The 27103-nt window shown below is 46.7% G+C and overlaps 1 protein-coding gene across 8 annotated transcripts in view; it reads right to left on the bottom strand.

Moving 5' to 3' along the window:
- Window positions 1-27103, bottom strand: part of ptprua (protein tyrosine phosphatase receptor type Ua) — a 219305-nt gene that overhangs the window by 149382 nt on the left and 42820 nt on the right. For all 8 annotated transcript variants that reach the window (XM_076011676.1, XM_076011680.1, XM_076011677.1 and 5 more), the window contains exon 2: window positions 7686-7814. In XM_076011676.1, coding sequence (XP_075867791.1) covers window positions 7686-7814 — 129 coding nt within the window. The remainder of the gene's footprint in view (window positions 1-7685; window positions 7815-27103) is intronic.

The raw sequence follows: 27103 nt of genomic DNA, 5'->3' as shown, positions 1-27103 counted from the left end.
CCTTTGCTGCAGTTGCAGCTGGAATTGTTTTTTTGTTTTTTTTCCTGGATGGAAAGACACCACCTATATTTCCATGTATCTTTTCATGAAGAGCAGACGGCGATGAGTTTATTTATTTATTTTTCACTCCCTCCGCCCAGACAAAGCAGACACGAGCTGCAGCATTGAGCTGTCAGCAGCGACACTGACGTCTAATTAATGCGCTGCCTTGAAAAGCTTTCTTCCAACGTCCAGATAATTAGCCCCGTGTTTCCAGACTGGCCTCCCCGCCTTTAAAATGTATGTGGAGCAGCGGAGCGTGTTTTTTCCCCCCACCTTTCCTTCACTTTGATATAGAGTTGTGGCCACACTTAAGCTGAAAATGATTGTCCCAACAAAATTGGGTGATTACGCTAATTGGCATAACCCACGGACTATTTACTGGCGGCGCGCTTGATTAAACAGTCGTCAAATTAAAAGCAGCGGCTTTTAACGAGCGAGGACAAAAGAAAAATGTGTCGAACGATTTGCAATTTAAAAAGGAAATAATAAATAACGGCTGCGGCCGCGCGGTTCCAGGCTCCAGTTTCGGTTTTCGGGGGCCAAACTTTTGATGCTTCCACTTCTCAAATGGTCCCTGTTCCGATATTGGCGTTTTCTTTTCCTTTTTTTCTTTTTTAAAGGTGTCCTCTGGGGGTTTAATTTAATTCGGCTCCGATAAAATCTCCTTCAAGCCCCAGCGAATCTGTTTTCTGTCGGCTGGCACGGCGCACAGTTGTTCAATCCGACGATTAGAAGGACGGCGGAGGGACTCGGTGTATCATGCACGGCTAATCGTGCCGCCCCCCCGCCCTCTACCCAGAACCCCGCATTCCGGGCACGGACGCGGCGGCCGGCAGACGTGAGGGATCCAGAAAGAAACACACCGCGGGGAGGGAGACAGTAAAGCTGAAGGGCGTTACATGTTCTTCTTCTTTTTTCCAGGCCGCAATGTTTCACGTCATTGGTATTCCAGCGGCCGCGGCGCACAAATCGATACTATCGAGCTGCGGCTGCCCAATAAACTAAGTTGTTGTCTCAATCGCAGTCTCTTTAGTGTCTCTGAAAGAATTTAGAGCTGCTGTACACGCAGGCACACACAGGTCGAGGTACATTTGCGGCGACGGCTGCTTCAGGGGAACTCGGACCTCGCGCACTGCTGCTCCCGAGTCGCTGGATGAAGTCGAGGCTCAAGCAGGCAGGTTCCGTTTTTCCCGCCGCCAATAAAAGTCGACTTAACACTCCGGGACGGAAGGACGGGCGGACGTGCCGAGCGACGCGTCTTCCACTCACTGTGGGTGGGGACGAGGAGCACGCCCGCAACTTGGCAGGAAATCAATGGCGCTCTCTCGTGTGGCGTCGCATAAATGTGAAAAGTGAAAATGAATGGGGTGAGAGGAGGCTGAACAGACAGGGCATACAAACAGACGGTTTATATCACCTGTCATCGAGGAAGTCCTGGCCTGACTCACTACACAGGGAAGACGCTATTTTGCAGTGGTGTCGGAATTCTGAGTTAACGTCCACTCAATGCTTCCCACAATGCACTGCGAAAAGTAGTGGTCAGCCAGTTGTCACTAACCCGGGAATATATCCCATCATGCATTGTGCTCACTCTGAAGAGAAAAGGCGAGTGGAGACGAGCGTTGTGTATGATGAAAGTTGGAATCCGAATGAAGATGGAATCCGCTGTCCACCAGTGTGGTAGGACAGGATCTGCTTGACCGCTCACATAAGGTTTTAATCCCCAGACCAGTCTTTCTTATTCTTTCCCTTTTTTTGGACTTCATCATCAATCATCAACAATTCAAGGATGGACTAAAATCAAACTAGACTGGGACCAAATGTGGAATATTAATTATACAAACTTGATCAATAAAATGAGCAGGATGATGATGATGATGATGACGACGACGACGACGACGACGACGACGACGATGATGATGATCTATGTGAACTAAAAGAAATGATTCTATTTTCAAGCGACCATAGAAATTGTAAGTGTGAATACAATCATTTACTTGCATTCTGGTCTCCTGGGCCTCATTAAGTCTGGTGCATCAATTCATACATTCTTCTTCTTCTTCTTCTTCTTCTTCTCCTTCTTCTTCTTCTTCTTCAATAAAGGTCTTGTTCCTCAATCCCGCTGGTGTTTCTAGAAATCTTCTGAATCACGCAAATTCTTTTAAGTTATTGTACGTGCGACAATACCCAAACCTGATATGAGAAAAATCTATTGTAACGTTTCACTGTAACTTTGTAGCGAATCAAAGCTTTACTCCTTTCATTCATTCATTGCTTGTTCGTTTATTCATTGTATGGCAGCAGACAGGGACATTCTTTGAGCAGTGGAGGCTTGTGTGTATGTAGCATTCCTTCTCCTTCCACAGTGGGAGATTTTGGACACAGCCTTACTTTGGCTTTTGCTATAATTGAATCAATAACCAGCATGCATTTGGTTACTAATTTCCCTGAGATTAAAATCTGACGTGTGCGCTTGAGGATTTCACAGCAAATGAATGAAAAACTGAAAGTCTCCACCTAAAGCCAATTGATGAGTGTTTATGTCACGCTTGAGAAATAAAACCTCAAAGGAAGAAGATAGTTAGTTAGCAGAATTGAGATTTCTCACTTCAGACTCTCCGTCTATGAAGGGGTTGAGGAGAAAATAAACTTGCTCTTGCCAGATGTCTATATTCTCCACCTGCAGCCCATACAGAGCCCATATAGAATGTTTGGCATGAGGAGAACCATTCCCAAAAAAAAAGACAAAAAAGAACAAAAAGGAGAGTGTGACGCAGGAGAGACAAACCGTCTGTCACACTGAAAGCAAGCCAATCAGAGCCAGTTTGTGACAGTTGGAGGCTTCCAATTAGCACCAAGGGGGTGGTGGAATGGTGGTGGTGGTGGTGGGGGGGGGGGGGGGGGGGGGGGGTTGACACTTGAAGTGTGACAAAGCCCTGCTATGGCGAGCAGCGATACGCTGTTGAGCGAAGCCCAGACCAGAAGCCAGTTGGGGCGTCTTTTCCACCAAGCAAAAAAAAAAAATATCCCAACTCTGATCTAAATAAATAAAAAAATGAATAAATAAATGTAAGCAGCCATTTCCACGCAACTCTCCCACACACACGCCTCTTCCTCCCCTGCTACAATCCATCTTTCCTTAAAGAAATACAGCAGGTTTAGAAGGTGTAACGTCATTTTTTTTATTTTTTTTCAGAGTTCTGTCTCGACTGGTAAGACATACATATCTCCAAAAAACCTTTTAATGTGCATGAAGAAATTCTTTTATTTTTATTTTTTTTTTATCTGGGATTTTTTTTTAGGAAGCAGCACAATCTCAAAGGACTTCTATTAATTTGCAATAGAGTTTGCTTCGCTATGGTTAGACTTGGTTTAGTCTTTTCCCTAATCCCCAAATATTTTCTGGAAACACAAAAATAGCTGCAGAATCAACTCTGATGTGGTGAACACTCACGTACTTCGACTTCTCCCACCAGGGACCAAATTTGTTCCTCAGCACGATTCATGAGAGCATGTTCCTGACAATATTTCCTGAAATCCTCTCTGCTTTCCTCTGCTGGTTTTGTTTGTTTTGCATCGGCCTTTTGATGCGACTGCTACAACGACAACTTGACGTAGCCTCGTTCATTTGCATCGAAGCACTTATCCCAAACGCAGCATTTCATTGTCTTGTTTTTTGAAGGCAAATTTCAAAAGTTTTTGCGACGCTTTGTGAAAATACAACAGGTTGTTTCCCTTTCTCTTGGGGGGATTTAACTGAATTAACAACAGATCCTGCTGTTTCCATTGCCGGGCTCGGCTACTTTCAACCTTAAGCAGTCTTCTAGGATTAAATCAATTAAAAAAATGTGCTATTTTAAGTTACAACAAGAGGCCAAAATGCTTCGAATTAAAGCCGAGACAAAAGCGGCTCAGCGCAGCTGGCGTCCTGTCCTCCCGCTTCTCCCATCGCGGGCTATGGATTATGTATGACCTCCCTCCCCCCTCCCACCGCCACCTCTCCCCATTAGGGACCGCACAAGCTGCTCCACTGATCATGAGAAGCCACGCTGAGACCTATCACATCTTTCCCCCCACCGCCCTCCACCTACCCGGCAGCATCCTGAGAGAAACACGCGAGTCGCCCAAGCGTGCGCTCATCCCGGCTGAAATTGACCTTCTCTAATAGACGAAGAGGAGATGAAAAGCGCCGCTTTGTGGCACCGCCGGCCCCCCAGAGGAACAGGAAGTGTAATCAGCAATGACCCGTGCCAGACTCTGCTGGTCCCGGAGAGATTCTTCACGTGCCCTGGGCCGCCTCAGGGGGGGAGCTGTGCCAGGAACGATGGGACCAGAAGTCGATAACAGAGAATTAACTGATAAATCCCGGGAATCTCGCAGGATTCCCGACCTCAGATTGCAGAAATTTGCCTGCTCTGCCAGCTTGTTTGTTCAGACAGTCAGTTTTCTTAGATGTACGGCGGTACGGCGGCCTGCCTCTAAAAAAAAAAAACCCACACAAGCCACTTTATATAAACATGTAAAAATGTCTGTGCAAGATTGGAAGCGGGCCACCCGCATCGAGGCATGACAAACTTAAATAGCTGCACAGCGAGGGAGTGGGGAAAACAAGCTGTCAGTCAGCTGATGACTCCAGCGGGGTTCCAAGGTAACGGCAAAACGCAGGTCAGCAACTTAATGATCTCGAAAGGAGTTCATGTGTCTTTGCGGCAGACGTGGAGGGGGGGGGAGGGAAACGTGAGAAAAGCTACAGTTCAACTATTGGCAATCGCAATGTGTAAAGTCATATATGTTATTTTCCAGGCAAATGAATTAAAGCTCAACTATTGATTTAAATGTCTGAGTTAGAATGAAAATTAAAAAATGTTAGAAATAAGAAATAAAACTACGCTTGCACTGCATTGTATTTTCTCAGCAGTGGGGAACTTGACTATTATAGCCGCAGAAATAAGCCGATATACTTAGGAAACAATGGCAGCAAAATTTATTCAATTGTGGGAATTTGATTGGGAGGTAAAAGCTACTCCTGTCGGAAAACACCTGTGAAAAAATTAATCAAGCCACGTCGACTCAAGGCTGCGATCCATCTTCTCAAGGTCATATTCAGCGTGAAAGTACTGACTGTCTTCTTTTAAATTAACCTTCAAACGACACATGTCAACGTCCCATTTGTGATTGTGCCCATTTAAATATTTACTTAAAAACAAAACCCTGACACCTGCGAATGAGGCGATTTCACCTCACCGGCTGAGATGTCGCGCTTGTTGACTTTTTCCAAGCAACTTGATTCAGTTCGGCTGATGATAAAGGTTGTAGCTCCGCTCCTTTGCAACCCCTCCCCCTCCAACATTCTGAAGCATAAATGTATTCCTCTTTGATTGCAGCAGAATGACTCTGCGACTGCTGTTCAGACTCAGACTTCCGCCTCAATTGACAGAAGCCGGCGCGGTTGCTTTTTTGCGGTGCGTTTGTTTTCATTAAATACGTCATTATTGTTCGCCCTCCGCATCCACGGCGCTCGCATAATGAACTCGGCTTTTATAATGCACGTACAAAAGCAGAGTTAATTTCAACTCTGATGTAAACGGGTAGTGAATACGTTCGGCCATTCGGAGTTCCTGCCGTCCTTGTTTGGTCGAAAGACGCTCCTTGACTTTAAATACCCAGCGACAGGAGCGGAGAGCGGCAGGGTCGGTGGCCACTAGGCCTCATTAAATGCTGGTAAACTTTGTTGTTCACGACTGTGGCAGCTCCCTCGGCCGCGGCCTGTTCCCTTGGAAACGTTGCCAGATCAATTAGCACATTTCCAACTCAAATTATGACTCTTCAGTCTGAAGGCTCTCAGCTCCAAGAATGTGATTGGCACGAATTTGCCCGCTATTACGACGAGGCGGGAATGCTATTTATGAAGTACTTCCGCCACCCTTAATGGAGTCGGGAGGTGATCTCAGAAGAACGGGGTCGAGGGAAGCAGAAGCCTTTTAGCGCTACGGCCCTCCGGGGGGCGCAGGACATAGGATGCAGCAGGAGCCTTGCATTGAGTTCCCCCCCCCCCCCCCAGTGGTTACTAGTGGTATTGTATCAACGATGAGTGCGTTTACATTTTCTGCATGTAAAAAAAAAAAAAATGGTAAAAAATAATAATAGGTGAAACTATTCCGGACGGATTAGCTCAGTGTGAAGGAAAACAATATCAAGAAGACATTTTTATTTGGGGGTCACTTGTTACGGTCAATCTTTTATGATGAAATCTTAGTTGCACTCACAGCAGAGGGGACAGTGGTCATGTAACAACAAGAAACGTGAGTTTTGCGTCACTTGAACCAACCGTGATCATACTGTGTCGCCTGACTTGAAACAGTATGCCGCGGGAGGGTAACAGCCTTGCCTGAAGTTTTTTCCCCTGGTGGTCGCTGGTGGGATTGTGTCAAAAATGACTGTGATGACATCTACAATACATAGAGGGATGTAAAAACATGCATAGCATTATTGGTGCAACTGTCTAGAACAAATTGGCTGAGTGTCTCAGGTTTTCTCGGTGATTCTCAGTTGCTGCATTGCAGAGATGACAACGGCCATGCAACAACTACAAAAGCAAATTGTGCATTGGATATTGTCGTGTCGCCCAGGATGACGTTTGTGATGTGTAGCCGCACGTGTACTTCGACTTTGTTTGCATTCTTGTGCAATTCACGCTTTCGGCTCAAATGTGGATTCAAAGCCACAGTTGCGATGTGGACTGTGACAATTCCAAGGTAGCGAGGCCCGACCTGCTGTAGGTCATTTCATGGTAGGACTTCCAGCCCCAAGCGGCCACTCCGACAAACTGGAGCCGGAGGAGGTCCGAAACGAGTTGCACGAAAGGAAAGGAGATCACTCTGTTTGAAATGAGTCAGTCAATGAGTCAACGCAGAAGTCACATCTCCCATTAACTGACAACAGTCAGAGGCGTGACTGTATGTTGATGAAGCAAATGCAGCTTCATACCAGTCTGACAGATCAGCATGCTACTGTGTGATGTCAGTCAATTACTTTTCAACACCTGTGACTTGTCCTGTGTTTGTCAAGCAGAATAAGAGCCCCTCAAGGGAAAAGAAAAAGATTTTCTTTCTCATCTGTTTTGCGTGCATGCAATCTTTTCAATGGTCGGATGAACAATTGGAAGCGAAAAAAGGAAACAGAAAAAAAAAATGTCACCACATTTGGTCTTCTGCCTTTCTCCACACATTCAAACACACACCACAGTCTTGACGAAACTCACTTCCAAGTTTGCATTCTGACTTTTTGATGAGAAAAAAAAATAACACAAAATACAAAGAAAAGAGTCTGTTTGGAACAGATGTTCATTTCCACTTGTTGCCTCTCACTGTGTAAAGGCAGTCCAGCGCGAGTGCAGTTCACAGCCACAGCGGAAGGAACAGATGTGGATGTGCACTTGGGTCAGCGGTTAACAGCGGACAGGTGATGCTCCCTGTCAGTCCGGCACCGAAGACAAAAAATAACCCGGTCGTATTTGCGAAAGAAACCCGGCAGATAATGAGCAACTGCAGTCGAGGTCTGGGTGATATCTGCGGTCGGGTCGCTACACGGCGTGCCAAGGCCACCTCATTACAAGTCGACCAGTCGACGGACGTGACTCATACCTCGCAGCAGGTCCGGCGTCGGGTGCGGCCAGTTGTAGGTCCTGATCAGCTGCCAGTCGAAGTCGTCGTCCTGACCCTGCCGGTAGTCGCAGAAGCTGGACTCGGTGTCCTCGTCAAAAGTGCAGCCAGCTGCAGCGAAAACAAGAAAGAAAGGAAGAAGGGTCATGAAAAGGAGAAGCGTCAGAAAATCGCACAAAACAGGAATCCCTGAGGAAACTTTCTTTGCGGCGCGACCAGGAAGTAATTGTTCGGGGGGGGAGGGGGGGGGGGGTTTCCCTGTACGGGAAATGTATGAACACGTCCCCTTCTGGTGGATCTCGCCAGCTACGAAGCAAATTGCAGTTAATGGGGGGCCGGCGCGCTCTACCCGTCTCATCCATCGCCCCCTCCGAATCCACCGCCATTTGCCGCAATTAGCCCTGCACTGTGAAAATGACACCGCAGCCACAGGTCATCCAGATAGCCAGAAATAATGGGCCTCGGCGGCCGGTGGGGGTTCTTCAGCTGATGGGAGGACAGCAACAGCTCGGCTCTTAGCCTGGTGAAGGTGACCCAACCCTGTCTGGCCTCTAATGGTCGTGTTCGCTTTTTGGGTCTAGACCACCCCCACCCCCCCACACACACACACACACACACACACACACACACACACACACACACACACACACACACACACACACACACACACACACACAAAAGAAAAGAACAACAACACGGGCTTTTAAGGCAACTATCTTCAAAAGTTGTCGAAGTGGAGGGGATAAAATTGCGCGCGCCCTTGTTTGTGCGGATCAGTGTCGTCAAAATGGCGGACAGAAATAGTTGTGCCACAAAGATTGGCCTGTATGTGGCACATCAACCTGGAACTTTATCAACAACCGAAAGGTTGTGCTCAACGTCCAGATATATTGTGATGATGCAATTAAGAAGTCAACATGCAATTTTTGACCAGGACAATCAACCTACTTGAATTCTCCTTGATTAGAACAATTTATTCCATGCACTCATAGGTGTTTACATTCTGTACTGAAGTAAAAATATGGATACTTGCGCAAAAAAAAAAAAAAAAAAAAAACCTGGTACGGGCAAAACTAGTGGTTCAAATCCTTTATTCATATAAAAGTAAGAAACACACAGCACATGTTCTGAAAGGTACTTAAAGTAAAGTAGAAAGTAAAAATGATATTTTTTTTCCATTCAGGAAACCCTTTGTGGATAATTTAGCTTTTATTGACAAGAGGCTGAAAAAAAACAAAATGTTCCAGCTAAACTTAGGAGGGACGATTCAAGTGAGATAAAAGTTACATATTTGTTATCGATACCTATACATTTATGGATCAATATTGGATGCCTCGACCCATTGTAACGTTTTCCACTTGTGAAAAACCTTTCGTTTCAATTTGTTTTCTCCTGTTGACACTGAAAATATATATATTTGCTTTTGATAAAAACGAGATGCTAAACTCTTTAGCAGCAGCATTTCAGAGCTCACAGTTCAGTTGATCAAGTTACTGGGTTTTCCAGGTTTCCACGCCCACTTCAGCCTTTATTGCCATCTAACATTGCTGAACGGTTCAACCCTGAAACCAACAGGAAGCTTCCGGCTAATACCAGCAAGCTCCGCTAGCAGCAAGAGACAGTGGGGGGACCGACGGGTGATCCCGTCACTTTCCAAAAGCTATCTTTTTTTTTAAGGCTCCTCCCCTTTTGCTAAACACTTTCCTTGTGTTCCACTCAAGTCGGGTTACATCCACTTGGGTGATTTACAAAACCCTGCTTAGCAGATGCAACTCCGCTGAGGCTTCGTAAGTGATCGGGATGTGGCTGCAAGCGACAAAACTGGAATCAAAACATTTCCTTTGGTAGTTCCAGCAGCAGCGGCAGCAGCAGTAGCGTCTGTGGTTTTGGTTCTTTTTAGAGTTTAAACGACACATTCAACCCCAAAAGGCCCCAAGACGGTCCCAGGACCCCTTTTCCGCTACCAGATCCTGTTAAGCCTTGGCACGGCCGAGTGCCAGCTTCCCTCCTTAATAGTTTCCCCATTTGGCCTCCTCCCACAACGCCGTGAAAGCAGTCTGTTTCCATCATGAACGCGTCAGTTGGATAGTCAAGAGTAAATATCGTGGCGATAAACGACCGCTCTGCCGGCGTTTCCTTCTATTTTTTTCCGCCTCCTGCTGACAAACAAATACGATCGCTTCCTCCACAAGCCCCTCCCCCATCCAACCCGCAGCCCCGCAGCCAAGGCGAGCGTTTCCGGGTGTGTAAGCAGATCAGAGTTTTAATTGGCTCCCGTCTGAGGAGGCTGCTGGCCGCTGCGGCGGAACCCGTGCCAGAGCGGGTGGGAGAGGGGCCGAGCGGAGGAGCGGCGGGGGCGGGGGGGGGGGGGGGGGGAGCACGGCTAAAAGGGCCCCTCGACTTTCATCGAGAGCCCCGCGGTTCCACCGAGAAATGTCACCATCAGACACGTTCCACTGATTCCCTCCTCATTAAGACTCGTCCTTCTTTTCTTTTTTCCCCTTTCTTGCGCACGCGTTCCTTCAAGTGGCCAAATGAGTTTCTCCGGCGGCGGGAGGTCGAGCCCTCGTAATTAGGGAAAGCACGCTCGCGTTCCTGCCGCATCCCTGCTGGCGTGCGTTCGTGCGCGTGACATTGGAAAGTGCGCGCGAGGTTTACTTAAAAATGAATGAAATCGTAACGAAGAAATAAATAAATGACTTGTGTTCACCTCAGCGGTGGGGAATCCAGGCTCAGGTGAGGCTAAGACAGGTTTTTCCCCTCCCCCTTTTTACACAATATTAACCAGATCATTTGAGAGAGCAGCATTGGGAATGCTAATTGCTCATCAAATGTGGCGGCGGCACCAAGAGAGGTGGACGGTGGCGTCAACAATAACTGTAATGAGGCCGAGTCACAGCTGGGTCTCTCTTCAGGAGGAGCACGAAAGGGCCAGAAAGAAGGAAGTAAACGTGATGCTCGGTAATTTGGCCAACGAGACGCGAGCTTTGCCCCGGAGAGAGTGATCTGTGCTCGGCTCGTCCTGTCTGCCTCACCTCCACCACCTTCCCTTCCATCGTCCTTCCTCTTAGTGTGTTTTCATAAAACTTTTAGGTGTATTAAGACACCGGTTGCATTAAAAATGTTTTGAAACTTTTTTGAATCACAGCTAATGCGCAAAATGACGCTTGTGTTTTGTTCATAACGAATGGGAAAGCTGATATAGATACACTACCAGTCCAAAGTTTGGACACACCAGTTTTTTCATAATCTTGACTGCTTTTTAGACTGTAGATACACAATGAAGACACTACATATATCGCCAAGATATGCGGATTAATGTGGCAAAATAAAAAAATGTTCAATACCTAAATATGTTAGGTTATATATATTTTAAGTGTGGCTATTCTAGATTAAAATATAAAATATGAAAAGTATTTGAGTTATTTCACACTTTTGTGTTTAATGCATATTCCATGTGTTTATAGTTTTGATGCCTTGAGTGACAATCTACAATGAAAATAGTCACGAAAAACCATTACATCAGACGTATGTGTCCAAACTCTTGACTGGTAGCGTGTAGACTGTGTGCTCGATAATTCAGAACAAATCACTTCACGGAGACAGCATTTGTGTTGTGTCAGTTTTGTTTTCCTTGATTTTCGAAGAGAAAAGTTCACCTCTTCAATTCGAATTCGCTCGACATTTCGCCGACGCACTCCGAGCGAGACGTTGCAGCGGGAAAAACTTTCTAAGCTCGGCGGTGAGACGGAGCAACTCGTGCCCCTCCGACTCCTGTAACCCAGTTAACCCAGACAGCTCCTCATATCTTATTCAAGAGCTTCATATCCCAGTCAGTCAAAGCTACGCCGCGGCGTTTCATCAGATCTCACATACGCAAGCTATAAAACGATTTCCTTATTGCTAATTATACATGAGGCTGCCGATCAGGGTAAATCCTCTCTGTGGTGTCGGAGGGTTCCGCTAAACAGTCGGCAGAAGCCTGCGTGAGGCCGCCGAGAGCCTCCTTTGTGTGGTTATCAGAGACAGTTTAAGTGCTTTTCTTGCCGCTGGCCCTTGATGTGTCTGGAGTCAATGGTGGGAACCCAATGTTCTTCCTTTTCAGACCTTTTTTAGTGATAAGATAAGAGGGAAGGGCTGACATTATTTAAAAATGAGAAATGTTTTAACTAACCAACATTTTTTTTAATAGAAATTAAATGGTAGCATTTTTATTTTTTGTCCAAGTCCAGAATTTTCTTTTTGTCTAAATTCCCAAATCTTGCTCGAGCAGTTTGACCTTCAACAGGTACAAAAACAATCTTTGGAACTATGTTAGTACATATCAGCTCCTTAAAAAGATGTTACGTGGACCTACAATTTCAATTTAAAATTTAAAAAAAAACACTGTATTGGGAGCGGGAGGTTTGTCATGAGAAGGTGGTGCTGCCAGTCCAACTGCAGCACACTGAGAAATCTCCAGATACATCAGGCTTTGAATGTGGAGACAGAACTCAACGATCCATTGTACTGGTGTGTTGTGCAGGTTTGCAGACACAGGGAGAAAATGCAAACTCCACACAGAAAGGTCCCAGGCCCGGGCCCTGGAATCTAACCCACGACCTTCTTGCTGTGAGGCGGCAGCGCTAACCACTGCGCCACCGTGTCGCCCCTGTGATTTCAACATATGGAATATCAGCAAAAAATAAATAAACGGAAAAATGAATGAATAAAAAAAACTCTGGCAGCTTAAGCCTCATCCAAGAGTACTTTCTACCAAACGCATTAAAAGCGGATTAGCCGACTCTTAAAGTGCCGGGATTTGTGTTGACTCTTCGCAAATAAGTACATTTACATTCGATTCAGTCATTTTTAATTGCTTTTCCGGCGGCTTCGGATTTGTCTGGGAGACAAACGGGCGCGAGGAAAAGGACGTCTCGCAGGCCGAGGCTGAAGAGAGGACGGAGCGGCCTTCAGCCACGCCCGCGTCTCAGCAAACTGCCGGAATTACCAAACCCACCGAGGGGTCCGACGTCACCTAGTGTCCGCGGGAGGTAACTGAACCCTGCGTCGCCTCGCCTCGCCTCGCCTCGCCTCGCCTCGCCTCGCCTCGCCTCGCCGGGCTTGCGTGTTTGCAGTCGGCGGGGGAAGCGTCATCACTCACACAAAAGTGGCCGCGAGGCAGCTGGAGGAGTCCCCGGAGGGAGATTAATGGGGGAAACGTGCGGAAGCGTCGCTGAAGTGGCTCGTGATGGAGACCGGCTTGGATCGTCCAACCTGGCTGATTTCTGCGACGGGACACGGCGAGGCTTGACTAATAGCCGGGCCGCCGTGCGCAATCGTAAACACGGCGTGATGGAGAGGGTAGGGGAACACAAGCTTCTTTTGCTTTTTTTTTTTTTTTTTTTTTTTTTCCCTCTCTCCTTGCCCGAGGGAGGGGGAATAAATGAGAGCGGTGAGGAAAAAGTAACTGCGGGCCGCATGAAGAGTCCTTGAAACCCGGAGAGGCAGGAGGAAGAAGTGGCAAGAGAAAAGGTGAGGGAAAGCAAACAAAACCAAAATAAACAACAGAACAGCAGCCATGGATGTGAGTTCCTGTTTTGACATGATTTCTTCTCAATAAAAAAAATTTAAAAATGCAGCATGCTATAAACAAGTGGTTTTCAAAGACGGAGGTGCTGCATAGATTATAAGAAAAAAACATACATACAAAAATAAATCGAATGAAATATTTTTTTTAATTATTATTATCAGATACAATCAAATGATTGTTTATTCATCATTATTATATATTATATATACAATCTATAATAATATGTCATATTATTGCCTGCCGGTCCAAAACCATCGTTCATGGCATGTGCCACACGCCGCTTTGCACAGTTCAGCAGTGTGATTTGCTCCTCGGGCGAGCCGAGGTGGTGCAAAACAGACGGGTTTGAGACAAAGAAGCCGAAGGAGACAAACAGCCCAGCTGTGGACGACACTTCCAAAGAACTGGCCAAATAAAGTCAAAAGGAAAATTAACTATGAGTCAGCATACATTAAGTGAACGGAAAATGGCCATGATGTTAGTTGATAGTCTCCTTATTCTAAACACGTGACAATTATTCAATATCAAAAGTAAGAAAAAACATTTTTAAAGTTGATTTCTTTTCATATTTTGTAACATTAACTGTTGGTTCCCTGGTCAGCGGCTAATGCTGTTTGGAGGGCAGCGGTGTGGAAAAGTTTGGGAACCCCTGGTTTAAATTACCGCTACACTGGGACACTAAATCCCAGATCATCTTTCTCATTCTTTCATCCTGAGTAGCAACAAACACTGAAAATATAGCCCGAAATGCCTGAAGGAGGGCAGAACAAAGTATTCAGCATAAAATTCAAGAAAATAGAAAGAGCGAAAACACTCAGGTAATCGGTTTCCTTGTTACTTGATCAAATGTCTCGAGTGCTCTCTCACTCAAAAGCTGCTTTTGATGGGGAACGGCAACGTGTTTGCAGGCTTTTCCCTCGAGGGAATGGGGCGGGGGGGCGGGAATTGTGATTTCTTTCGATCAGAATCGAAGCGACGCACGTCTGCCATTGTAAGGCCGCGTATCAAACGAAGAGGAGGGGAAGGAGGAACTCGCTCGGCGTCTCCATGTACAAAAGCCACAGCGAGGTAATCAGAGCCGCCTGGGTGGAGGGCGGCTTTCCTATTGATCCGGCGCGGCTCTCAGGCTTAAATCATCCATGTACGGATTTAACAAGGGCACTCATTTGCAATCACTCTCACGGCAATAACAGTGATTACGCAGTGCAGGGGGGGAGGAGTGACAACCGGCAGATTGTCTTAGTTATAAAATCGGCGCCGGCCGGCGCGAACGGCCGCACACACTCACGCTCAGCCGAACAAACGAAAAAAAACTCTTTAACGAGAGATCAGAAGAGACGAAGAGCAAGGATTCTCAAACAGGGAGGGAGACGGAGAGAGGGACCCCGTGCTCCTTTTAACAAAGTGTACCAATATTTTATATCTTTATTTTCTGCATTCTAGACACCAGTGGAGCAGGTTTGCATGATTGAGCCTTGATGTCGACAAAAGCTGTGCAGATCTTCAGAAAACAGCGTGTTTGAAGGAAACCATGTCCCAGCCTCCTCCACAAACCCTCATTTCCAAAGGCTTGTTTGGCCTTCCAGATGTTTGGGGAAGAGACTCAGGGTGCGCTCGCAGTAGCCTTGTGTCGTCCAGCTAAACCCAACCCCGGAGAGTTTGCGGACTGAACTGAACTGAACTGAACAGAATTTCTTGTCTACCCATGTAGGCAATAACCGAGCAACTATGGCGGTCACATGACTTTTCTCTGTGAGATCCGTCCGGACTGTTTGAGTTTAGCCGTTGTAAACGCAACCTGGACCAAGTAGGAAGTTCCAATAATTCAACATCCAAGTATTGATTCGGACCAGGAAACCGAGCTTCAGGTGGGAATCTGGCAGAATATAAGGCGGCTGTGAGTCTCAGAGGGAGGAACCAACACCTGGTCGTTGGTGCTGTCCCTTTGTGAAGTCACAATGTCCCTTCTCAAAGGCTTTCCTGAATTTTGAGCAAGCAAAAGAAGTGAAGGACAGATTTATTTTGTTACTTTGGATTTTGCTGCATGGGCTACTGACACATATTGCTTTAAAAGAGGATCATAAATAGAGGCTTAGGGTAAAAAAAAAATAAATAAATAAATAAAAAAATATGTATATGTATATATATATATATATATATATGTATATATATATATATATATATATATACATATACATATACATATATATATATATATATATATATATATATATATATATATACATATATATATATTCCAATTTTTGAATTTTTTAATCACACTTTTTAATCAAAAGTGCACTCGGGTCGACACCTTTACCCCCCCCATGCCGATAAACCCCAGTTCTACCTGTTACGCCCATTATCCGTTGCATTAGGGAAAAAACTCCGCCGGCAAAGCGCCTAATGTTGTGAAACCAGGAGCGGAGCTGCGCTGGCACTCATTTAATCACAGCCGCGGCGAGATAGAGCGGCTCTGCCGGGAGCCGGGAGCCGGGAGCCGGGATGTTCCGCAGCTTCTCTTGTTTGGTTTGAGATAAAGCCGCCGCCGCCGCCGCCGCCACGTGATTTGCATGCGAGCGAGCACGGGCCATGCATCAGGCCTGACAAGTTTACTTAAAGGGTGAGGAGGAGTGGGGGTGAGGAGTGGAGGGGCGGTGGGTGGTTCGGGGGGGGGAGGGCGGCGCAGCTGCGAGGCCCATCAATAGCGAGGCGGCAGACAGAAGAACGCCACTTCTTCATGGGCTTAATGACGGGGAGGAAGGCAGAGGAAGGAAGTGAAGGGGCCGCCGTTGGTTTTATTAAAGAGAAGCGGCGCTCCGGCCCTGGCTGGGCTTCGCCGGCAGACGACTTTGATTGACAGAAAGCACAGAAAGCAATAAGCAGGATGGGCACCGGCATAGCCATCCACAGTCAATATTTGGAAGTCGTCATAATATCCTGTGCATCTTCGTTCTTTCTTCCTTTTCTTCCTTAAACCTGAACCACTGGGAGCCATCAAGAAAAGGCAACACACACACGCACGCGCACACACACACACACACACACACACACACACACAGCACCTTAAAGCGACTTGTGTTTTTTGCTCTTATTATTTTTGCATCCATTATTCATTAGCGGTCCTGGCCTTACTGGCGCACACACACACACACACACACACACACACACACACACACACACACACACGTTCCCGCACACGATGTTACAGCCTCAGACTTGTGCTCAACATGAAAAGCAGTACACCGAAGGAGAAAATCACCACAGGTGCTCCCTCGGGTGACAGGCCATGAACAAAACAAGCGCGGCTCGGCTAATATAAACACGGCTCGGCGGTGCAACCGGTGGTCAGCAGCGCCCGCGGGAGGAGGGGGGGGGGGGGGCGCGAGTTCAGAGCGGGTGCCGTGCCGGGCCCGGCTCGCACGCACGCACGGCAGAGCGGTGAGAAGGCTGCGATATAATGAGGAGAAAAAAACCAAAGGAGCGGAAAAGACGGCGGCGAGACGCGGGGGGGGGGGGAGAAAAGCAAACGTATTGATTACGAATGCGGCGTCGACGTGTCAGATTTGCACAGTATCGAGGCGGAGCAGAGAGTTCGACGCAAAAGCGCAGTCGATTCTAAATGCGGGCACAATTGCGTTGACTGGAGAAAACGGCACAGATGGGCTGCCATTGAAAGTCCTGCTCGCGCTGACGCTTTCACCAAGCGCTCAGCCGTTTTTTTTTTTTTTGTTTTTTTTTTCTTGTCAGTTTGCTCAGAAGGGGAGGTTGCAAATTTGGAAATGAGACACGGGGACACCGCTGTTCGAGTCAGCGTTGTTTTGGGCACATTCATCAGGAAACAAATGATAAAAAAAAAGTGAAACTTCCATTTGCACGTACAAGCCTGTGTTGTCTGCCCAGTGTGAAAAGCATCTGCTCGAGACCCAGTTCCACCCCCCGCAAAAAATAAATAAATAAATAAATAAATAATAATAATCTCATAATCCTTTTTTGTTATCATCTGACGACAAATTGAGCATGCGGTGCAAATTTAAAGTGGCAAAGCAAAAAGGTGCGAGCAACACCTCCAAAACAGTGAACAGCGAAACATCTCGTTAGCGCAGCGATGTTCGGAGGGACGTAAATTTAAAGTGTGTGAGCTTCTGAGCCCAGATGATTTGAGAAACTGTGCTAATTAAAAGAAGGCGCTTGTCTGTGTTTCCAATGACAGGCACCGAAGGGCCTTTTCAGGGGGTCTTCTTGCCAAAATAAAAGGTAAAACATCCCTTTAGTGGCGTTCCCTCTGTGCTTCACATATTATCTCCCCTCTTTCCCTGGAGTTAGATTAAACTTTCTCAGAGGTCTGACACATGAGTTCATAACCAAAGTGAAATCCAATCCCCCTCCTTGCCGGTCACTAAATTAGAAAAAAAAAAAAAAAAAAAAAGGGACAGAATGGTTGATGTCATTGAGAGTGCCAGACGCGATAACCCGGCGCAGGTAAACATACTGCATATGCGGGAGAGATCGATCACGGCGTACTTGGCGGCGGTGGCGGTGGTGGCGGCGGCGGCGCGGCTACAGTCATCATCCATCATCATTTGTCACAGCGTGGCAGATCTGACTCCAGACATTCCAGCAATTATGAACCAACGGACTCGGCCGCTCTCCAGCTCTTGTGACCTTTTAACGGGATGCTGCCTAAATGGTCTGACGCAGGGGCCCGCGCGGCCGTCCGACCCGACCTGGACATAAGTCTTCGTTAAATCGGGGGGGAACCATGCATCTCCCGACCAGCGTTTTTTTTTTTTTTTTCGTCCTTCCCCTCGTGCCCGCGTGCCTCTTTGCTTTCATTCTGCTCGGCGGCGCCGACCCATCGATCTACCTATCTACCTGAAATCTAATTTCCTTTTTTTTTCCGAAGCGCGTGCTGCAATTTTCCTGCTCGGGTGGCAAGATTGGCACTGCGGGGCATATGCTGTTGTGTGAAATTGTTTCATTACTGGTCCTTCAGTGGTTCCAGTCCCTTGCTGCATCTCGCCCAAAAAGCCCAGGTTTTCGAGGCCAGTGCCTCGAAAAAGTCGATGAGCGCTCTTAAAACATCTTTCTCGACGGTAAATGGCCTGGATTTGACTACAGCTCGATTACGCAAAACCTTTTTCGGAATGCGTATAAGACGAGGTGATCTCCACCATCTTATGGGGGATCTGACTGAGCCAAAGTTTTAGCCGGGGATTCAAGACAGATGGTTGGACCTCAGCACGACACCGTATTTCCACATTTGGCCTTTGCGTTAGTTTTGCCATTAAATTCATTGCCACCTTGGTATTGGTTGACACCTGTTTTATGTACAGTTTACAGAGAGCTGTACTGGATATATGGGAACCCTCGGTGGAGTGCACAGTGAAAGTTCGAGCAGCAGGTTCTTTCCAGCATCATTACTAGCGGTACTCCTTCTACTTGTTGCCACGTTCTCTCCTCCATCAAGCCGGAACCGTGCTTTCCAAGCAGAGAGCAATTTGTTTGTTTTCTCGAGGTTCCTTCCAGACATTTCATACATCACGAGAAACTCCAGTGCAGAACTCCTGGGAAGTCGGCCTCAAGGCTGCAGCGTGCGCCACGTGCATTAACTATTGCGGTACGACAATGTTTCCATTTTTCGCCCACTTCAAACAGTTCCTGGATGCAGCACCTTGGAAAGTTCTGCCCGGGTGACTTGTTGAGAACAAAGCTGCGAGAAGATAATGACATCATTCTGTTCTGGCAGCCGAGAGAGAGAACAAATGTCTTTGTTCCTGTGGAGTAAGCAGTGGCCTTTCAACCTGCTTTGGGATACGTCCAGGACTTTCTAAGGATTTCCAAAACAAGTTGTCCGGCACAGTTGATTGTGACATTAAAATGGCACTTTTGCAAATTTGGGTTGCGGTTTCTATCAACTGGACACAAATAGAACTTTGTATACCTCGAGATGAATGGGGATGGCTAACTGCAGGTAAAAGACTTGCATCACAAACTGGATAAGTATTCAACACCGCCCCTTCCACAGTTGAATGGGGGGAGGAGGGGGTCATTGATTTACCTATTGTGCTTTGTCAGATGTGGTGAATCTCCCTCAAAAGAGAAAAATAAGTCTCTTTGCGCTTTTTGTTCCCCCTGCCAAAAGAGTATCGGTTTAATTTGACCTGACACCTCGGCGCAGATGAGCTGCTCCCCCTGCGAAGCCTGATTAAAGCAGCGGCGGCAGCATGATATACCAGCAGGCCCGAGATGGAAAAATAGATATGAGTGGAGAGAAAAAAAAGAGCTCCGGCGAAGATACGCTCGGGCCTTTTGTCCTGCACGGCGGATAATCCTCCACCAGGAATTTGTTTGGGCCTTGAGAAAGCGCCCGCAAAGCACCACTGGGTGGACCAAGACCTACTTATCATTAGGGCGGACGCTCTTCCTTTCATTCCTCGTTTCATTTCCAGCCTCCCCTGATGTCACTCCGACCCGCGCCTCAAAAAAGCCCCCCCGCTTCCGCGACGTCCCCGTCTCCCCGCAATCTCGCGGATTGGAACCACTTAGCCAGTTAATGCTATTGTTGCAGATGTCACCGGGAGAGGGTCGCATGAATGGAGGGCTGATGAATAAAAGAAAAGAAAAAAAAAAAAAAAAAAAAAGTCTCGTCCGAGTCTCGCTAACGAAGACGGACGGCTTTTTCCCTCTCCCGCACCTGCATTAAACGGCAGAGGGAGGAAAATGACAGACGCGCTCGGCTCCTGTTACATATGAAAATTTAATCAAGAGTGCTGGAGGAGGAAAAACCTCCCCCACACCCACCTTCATGTGGAAAGCCGTATTAAGCGGTTGTGTCAAGTCGTCTCTGCCCCCCGCACCCCAACCCCCGCAATACAGGGGTAAAAATTCATGTCAGGGCTGACCTAAATGCATTCGTTGAAAGCTTTATGTCCCGCGTTCGGCGGCGACGCCGGGGAAAATTATCGCTCCCCCCGCCGGCGCTGCAGTCGCTCGCGACTCCTTAGCGGTCGAGGTTATAAAGTAGACGAGCCGAGGGAGAAGCGCCATCAATAAGTGAAAGGCTCGAGATGCGTGTGCTGTCTCCCGAATGTCTGTCGCGTCATGGGACATGGTAATGTTTGCGCGGAGATTTTTCACAACGTGCGCTACGGCCCCGCCGGCTCCGACGTCCCTTCCCATCCAATCAGCCGGTTAAAACGCAAGGAAGGACGGAAGGAACGGCTCCGAGCCGACTTAACTCAGTCGCGCGGAAACCCGCGGACGAGGCGGCGACGGCGGCGCTTATTTATTGGTGACTTCATTTTCCATGTCGACGGCAGAATACATAATGCAGCGAGCGCCGGTGCTGGCGGCGGGCGGCTGGCCGCAGGAACTCTATTTGTATGCCGGTATTTCTTTATTATTCTTTCTATTTTTGCCTGATGCACGGAAAAATAGACTCCTTCGAGTGCAACGTCAAAGAAGAGATGCATGCGCAGCATGGGGTCAGAAAACCACTGAACTCTCACAACGTTATTGGGAGAACATCACTGTGCGTATCTCTAAAGGGAACGCCAAACGCCGAGGGACCATTTGCTTTGGTCTAATTTAACTAAACACATAGCAAATCAAAAAGGTCTGTGCTGTTTTGCTACTCTGTCAACACCAAAGTTATGACTTTCCTGGATTCTGACTGGGCAAAGCCATTGGTTCCATCAACATTCCATCCAATCATGTTGATGTGCATTCGCGTTGGCGGCAGCACGCTGAAGTTCAACACTTAGCTAAGTTTCCTTCTCAGTGGTCAGACCAGCTCAGTGGTCTACGGGTAGAATGTATACCCTAGCTAGCTAGCAATTAGCCATTGGCTAGCGCTCTTGCTGACAACAAGCTTGGTCAGGCAGACTATCGCCATTGGCTGATACTAATTTTATTTCCGAAAGTGCATATTTGGAAAATATCCGGGAAAGGACCCTGGGCATCCATGCTCTTTGCTCATCTGCAGTTTCTGACCCCATGCTGCTGCGCGCGTCCTCGCTAGGCTTGGAACGTTTGTGTACAACGACGGGGTCAATAATGAACCAGAAAAAGGGAACGTGTCCAGAAACACTCGGATGAACAAACGTTCTCCGACTTCACTGCGCCACAGGGCTGCAGCAGCTGGTCCCGCGGGGTTTCTCCCAGCAGCCGCACGGTACTGACCTCTATTACTGAGCCCAGGCCCCTGACTGCACAGCCTCCCCGCCGCCCTCATCCCCACTGCCAAGGCTGCACGCTCTCCGACAAACTCCCTGTTGACACGCTCAATGTGCCAGTATTAGATCTGAAATTACGTACAGTGTTGGCTGAAAAACAAATTGAACACTGGAACGCATGGATTTGTGCCACATCGCATTAAGAATGACTCTTAAGTTTTAGCACGAGCACATGCTCCCGTCTGCGTGTGCACTGTTCTGTCCAGGTCAAAACTGTTTTGGTTTTTTTTGGTTCCTTTATTAGGATTTGTTTGTGTCTGTTTCATGCAGCAGCACCTTTTGAAAACCCAACCAAAATCATTTCCTGAATTTTAATGGTGTCTTGTATCAGGCCTCTGTGTTGAGCGAAATTTTAAGCTCACAAAAGTGTGTTTATGTTTGAATCTTTATGAGTGTTGGCACATCACAGCTGGAGTAGAAGTGTGGGTGCAGTACTGAGCGAACAATAACTGCATGCGAGGAGTCTGCGTTAGTCCTTCATCGTAGGGTGCAGGGCCAATACTTTATATAGTCCGTTAGGGGACATCTTCGGTATGGAGAAAAGCAAGATTTATAAAATTCGATTAATTCATGCAAAAACATTTTGGGGGCCTCTGTGAAGAAAAGTCCTCTTGTGGTCTGTAATATACTTTAATTGAATTCTTGAGGTCGCCATATAATCCGTTGGGATCATCCATCAGTGGCGTTCATTAAAATTAATCTTCATTTAACAAATATGAAGAAAGCCTCGTCTATCTTTTACCGTGACAATGTTTACAAAAGCAAGAGCAAGCAAGCATTCGTACCTGAGAAAAGAGGAAAAATGACATTAAATAACCGTCATCAAAATAGTTGGCAACTGTATTTTCCCCACTGTTTAATAATTTAGCCTGACAGCGAATGTTGTTTTTCAAATGTCAAAAACGGAAGCGTTCGTTTTTTCATGCCAACACGAACAGTCTCTGAAAACTTAACATTCACTCCTGACTAAATAAAGGAAGGAAGGGAGGTCAGGAAAGGAAACTGCTCCTTTTTAACGATCCACTTTCGAGACGTGTTTTTTTTGTTCGTCACTTGGTTTGAGCTTCGGTTGGAGTAGCTTACTTTAGCCATTACTTTAGGGGTGGGTCAGAATTATGGACATTGGACCTCATTTGTAAGTTAGCAAGCGTGCTTCATCAGTTGGGACTGTTGCAACAAATTTCACCCAGTCCTCCTGGTTTAACAGAGTTCGCTGGTGCTCGCTAGTGCAAGTCAATGGTTTCTGCTATCCTGCCAATAAAAATAACCCTAAATAATAAATAATAAATAACAATGCTGGGCTATCGACTTAAAGGTCTGTGCTGATAGAATAATGTTAGAAATGAATCCAAACTACGCGACGCTACTAACCACAGCAAAGTAGAAGTTTGCTGCCGCTGAGAAATGAGTCCCTCAAAACGCAACACAAAATCAAAATTCTGCAGTGCCAAATTCTGAACCACCCTCTGTTAAAAAATCCCCGTGAGTGAGCGCAAACAATATGGTAAACCAACTAACAGGATACTTAGACAGAAGGAGGCGGTTCGCACCGACTTAATTACAACTCGCACCTCCTCACTCTCACCGCAGAAGAAGAATCGAGGGCTGTGATTCCGGTGCCCCGCGGAACACTTGATCCGTTCTTGCATTGGCGCCGCTTTGCTTGTCTCCTCCTAAGCCCCTTCCTGCCTTCGCCGTACCTCCCCGCCTCTCACGTCTCTCCCGTTTTCACCCCACTCGCGCCGGAAAACGCCAACGAAAAAACCAGGAGTTTTGCTCCGCTTCTGCCGCACGCGCCGCTACCGCTAAGCCGGGTTGACGCCAAGTGTTATTCAGCAACAAGAGGCTTTACATCACATTATGCGCGGTGCCGCTCCGATGCCATATACATTTAAATGAGAACTTGTAATAAGAGGCTTAGCAGTGAGAGCACAGTCCATTATTAAGATAAAAAAATATATATATATATATATATAAATTACACAAATGTCCAAGATGCAGGCATAATTGCCCTTCAATCTTTTAGCGGGCTTTTTGTGAGGAACTTAATTCCAACACACGGGGACATAATGCCTGGAAGTTATTTAGAGGAAGTTCTGTTTCCACGGAGGAAACAATAAAGAGGGATGGAGGGGACGGAGTGGTGGCGCACTGGGAAAACATCAACGTCCTCTTTATTCAGGACATGCCACGCAATTCACAAGCCAATAACTGTGCAATGACAAGTCGATTTGCATTCGGAATGAATATTCATTGGTCCAATTGTTGAGGAACCGCCATGCCAAGGCCTCCGTCCCGATTTTAAATGATTCGTACTTGCACAAAAAGCAAGGTTTTAGAATTGAGACTTGGAGCGATAACGTGGCTTCGGAGGTGAAACATTGACCGTAATCATCTATTATAGACCTTGTATTGTCGCCGCTCGTTGCATGTTGGTACATAAAGGATTTCCAGAGGGACGCTCGACTGGAGAGTCCTCCCTGTTGAAAAATGTTCACGCTGCACAGGACAAGTCTCACTCTGACACTCGTTAGGTGTTGCGTTTGTCTCCCCACCTAGCGTTGCTAAACTTAGCCAAGTGTTCTGCCAGTAAGAACAAAAAAAACACACACACACAGACTGCTTACTCCGAGTCTGACTCATTCTTACTTACTCCTGTGATCCGAGAACAACTCAAAAGATTTTGATGCCAGAATAGTGAGAGTAAGAGCTTCGGTCTAGCATCCAGTTTGCAATTGAATTCCTTTGAATTAATGTTGTTTGGAGGTGCCATCACAAGTAGTTTGCTGCAAAACAATCTTTTTTTTTTTTTTTTGCTATAAAAGTTGGAAATGCTTTCAGCCAGTAGGAGAGAGAGAAAAATCTGAATACTGACGATGACTCCATCTGTCTCCTATTTTCGACTTTTAAGGGCAATAATTCAAAGTGCTCTGGAACAAATATTTTATTGTACAATGTTTTGTTGCTCTTGTTTTCTTGCTTAGAACATTGTTTTTATGAATAACCGTCATATCAGACGGTTATTCGGATGCTAATTCATCCTGAGACAAAGTGATGCTGCCCCTTTGGACTCCAAGTGTTTGTTCCGAACTTGACCACATGCAACCTCACAGTGACGAGGCTGTATTGACCGCGACCAATACCTTGCTGGCCGTACGCCAGCAATGTACCTCAGTGTCAGAAAATGAGATACTTTGTGGTGATGCATACTCTGGACAAACTTTAACTGACTTGCTGTCATTCCGATATTGGTCCATCAATTATCCTCCTTGGCTTTAATCAACTGGCAGCTCGACTGAAGCTGCTGGCTGAGGCGTAGAGCACTCTTCTCAAAAATTGGACCCAGGTATGAAAGCACCAGCATTATTTCCATCCATCCATCCATCCATCCATAGTCTATCACCACTTCTCTTGCACTCGGGGTCACGCTGTGCTGGAAGCCTGTCCCAGCCGCCTCGGGCCACAGAGCGAGAGAAACAACAATCCACATTCACGCTCACGGGCGATTTAGAGACGCCCGTTAACCGAACGCGCGCACGCCTTTGTACTGCGGAAGAAAGCTGAAGTTACCCCGAGAGAGAACCCTCACACGCTCACACAGAGATAAAATGCAAACTCCACACAGCGAGGCTCCACGTCTGGGGATGGAACCCGGCGTCGGCGAGCGTGCAAACCGCTGCAGCAACACGTCGCCCCGGCTTTGTTTCCTGTTTTGCGGCGGCAAATAGAACAAACAAAATGTTTCATCCGAGCTTCTGCTCAGAATTCTCCGTCTCAATGCTTAAGACAGACTATGTTTCTTTTGTGCGACGCTTCAGAGGAGGCGCTGCGGCTGTGTTCCCACTTGATGGAATAACAATGGAACGAAACAATACGAGTGGAACACAGGAGGTTGCGTCAGCAAGAAATCCCCGAGAGCGTCGGGTTGAGAATGACACATTTAACGCTTCTGAGTTGAACTCATGGAACTTGTCAAGGCAGAGTGGAGGTCAGCCCAAAACAGAAAACCTTTCTGTTTTCTCACCCACGCTTCTTACTGCTCCGTCCTGGATTTCCTCAAAAAGACAAAAAAAAAAAAAAGGGGGGGACTTACTGTAGGTCTTGAGCACACGAAGAACTGCAGTATTTTTTCAAACCGACTATTTTCTTAAAAAAAAAAAAAAAGCAGCTTTGTATGGACAAAGTCGCTTCCAAAAATGTTTGCGCCTAGATGGAACCACTGTAAACGACTCAAACCACTGCAGTACTTATGCGAGGCCTTATGTGGCGCTGTGAAGCTTCTCGTAGATGACCACTGTAAGGTTACTTACTTCCCAAAACCAGTGACAAAGACGTGGAACATGCGCATACACTTGCATGATGGGGCTATGGCAACATTGTTTCCCAGACTAAATGGTACGGGGCAGCATTTTCAAACTTTGCCACTCTGAAACCCAGTTCAAAAAACGTGCGGTTTCGTAAAGATGGAACGACTAAACCGATATTTCGGCATTTTCAGGAAAACTTGGCTTAGCGTGAACGGGGCCAAAGGGGAAGATTCCCCTTGGCTCCCAGGGATCCTTGATGACCCACAGTGTGGACAGTAGCCGCCGCAACTTAGGAGTCCGAGATTCAAGGGAGGAAATGCTGCCGCTGGAGTTCACATCCGCTAGACTGTAGAGGGCGACGCGATGGCTGCAGCGCCGCACAGCATTTCATTAGAGTGCGACACAGCGTCTATTAGCGTGTGCAGCGGCATGATGACTTTGAACATTTTCTTTAAACACAGCTGAGGCAGACTGGCTCGGCACTGCGACACACACAGAGCTCATCATTACACCACAGCAGTAAGAAACAAAGAAAAAAAAAGAAAAGAAAATCAACCATTAGCCTGTCTCAGCAACATCTTCAAAATATTGGTAATGGGACATCTTCACAGCTGCACAAAGATGAAACACTCATGTGCAGCAGTTACTTCCAGGGTTAATACCAGAAAAATAACTGGAAAAAGGAAACAAGTTCTCTTTCCACCATTAGAGACAATTTTGTGCTTTTTATTTTTTGCTGTTTTTTCACAACACACAAATGTGGCCTAACGTGGCACGTCAGATGAAAGGTTTTCTAAATCAGTTGGGTTCATCTTGCATCATCAGTTAAAGAGGCCAAAGGAAGCATTTGAAAAGGTGATTTGGTGTCTATTTAAGCAAAGTAAAAGCAGTTTTGCTGTCAACATACTGTAGATTATGTACAATGAAATTACAAGACCAGCACGGGTGACTCGTCCTGGGCCACCACGACAACGCAATGCTTGCTGTGGTCTGTCAGGACCAAAAAGCAAAACCAAGAGACTTTTTTGCACTTCCTGGTTAACGTCACCATCAGAGAGACATGCTGATTGGTTGTGAGAGTGTTGATGGTTGGCCAGACTTGAAATTAGTCAACACCCAGAAGCATTGGCTGGCACACAAATGTCAATAGAATGAAGGTGAACGGTCAATGAATTCCTGGCCAGGGGCAGTTTTCACAGAAGAATCTGTGCTTTTTGCAGAAAACAAGCTCACTGCTTTCTTATCCCTCTGACAAATCCGTCTGTGCCGTGTACTCTCGGTGTG

Source organism: Nelusetta ayraudi, unplaced genomic scaffold (assembly GCF_046127955.1).
Source record: "Nelusetta ayraudi isolate G7.1 ecotype Tasmania unplaced genomic scaffold, CSIRO-AGI_Nayr_v1 ptg000135l, whole genome shotgun sequence".
NCBI classification, from domain to species: domain Eukaryota; kingdom Metazoa; phylum Chordata; class Actinopteri; order Tetraodontiformes; family Monacanthidae; genus Nelusetta; species Nelusetta ayraudi.
Note: the sequence above shows the minus strand (reverse complement) of the source record. Positions and strands in the feature narration are given on the sequence as shown.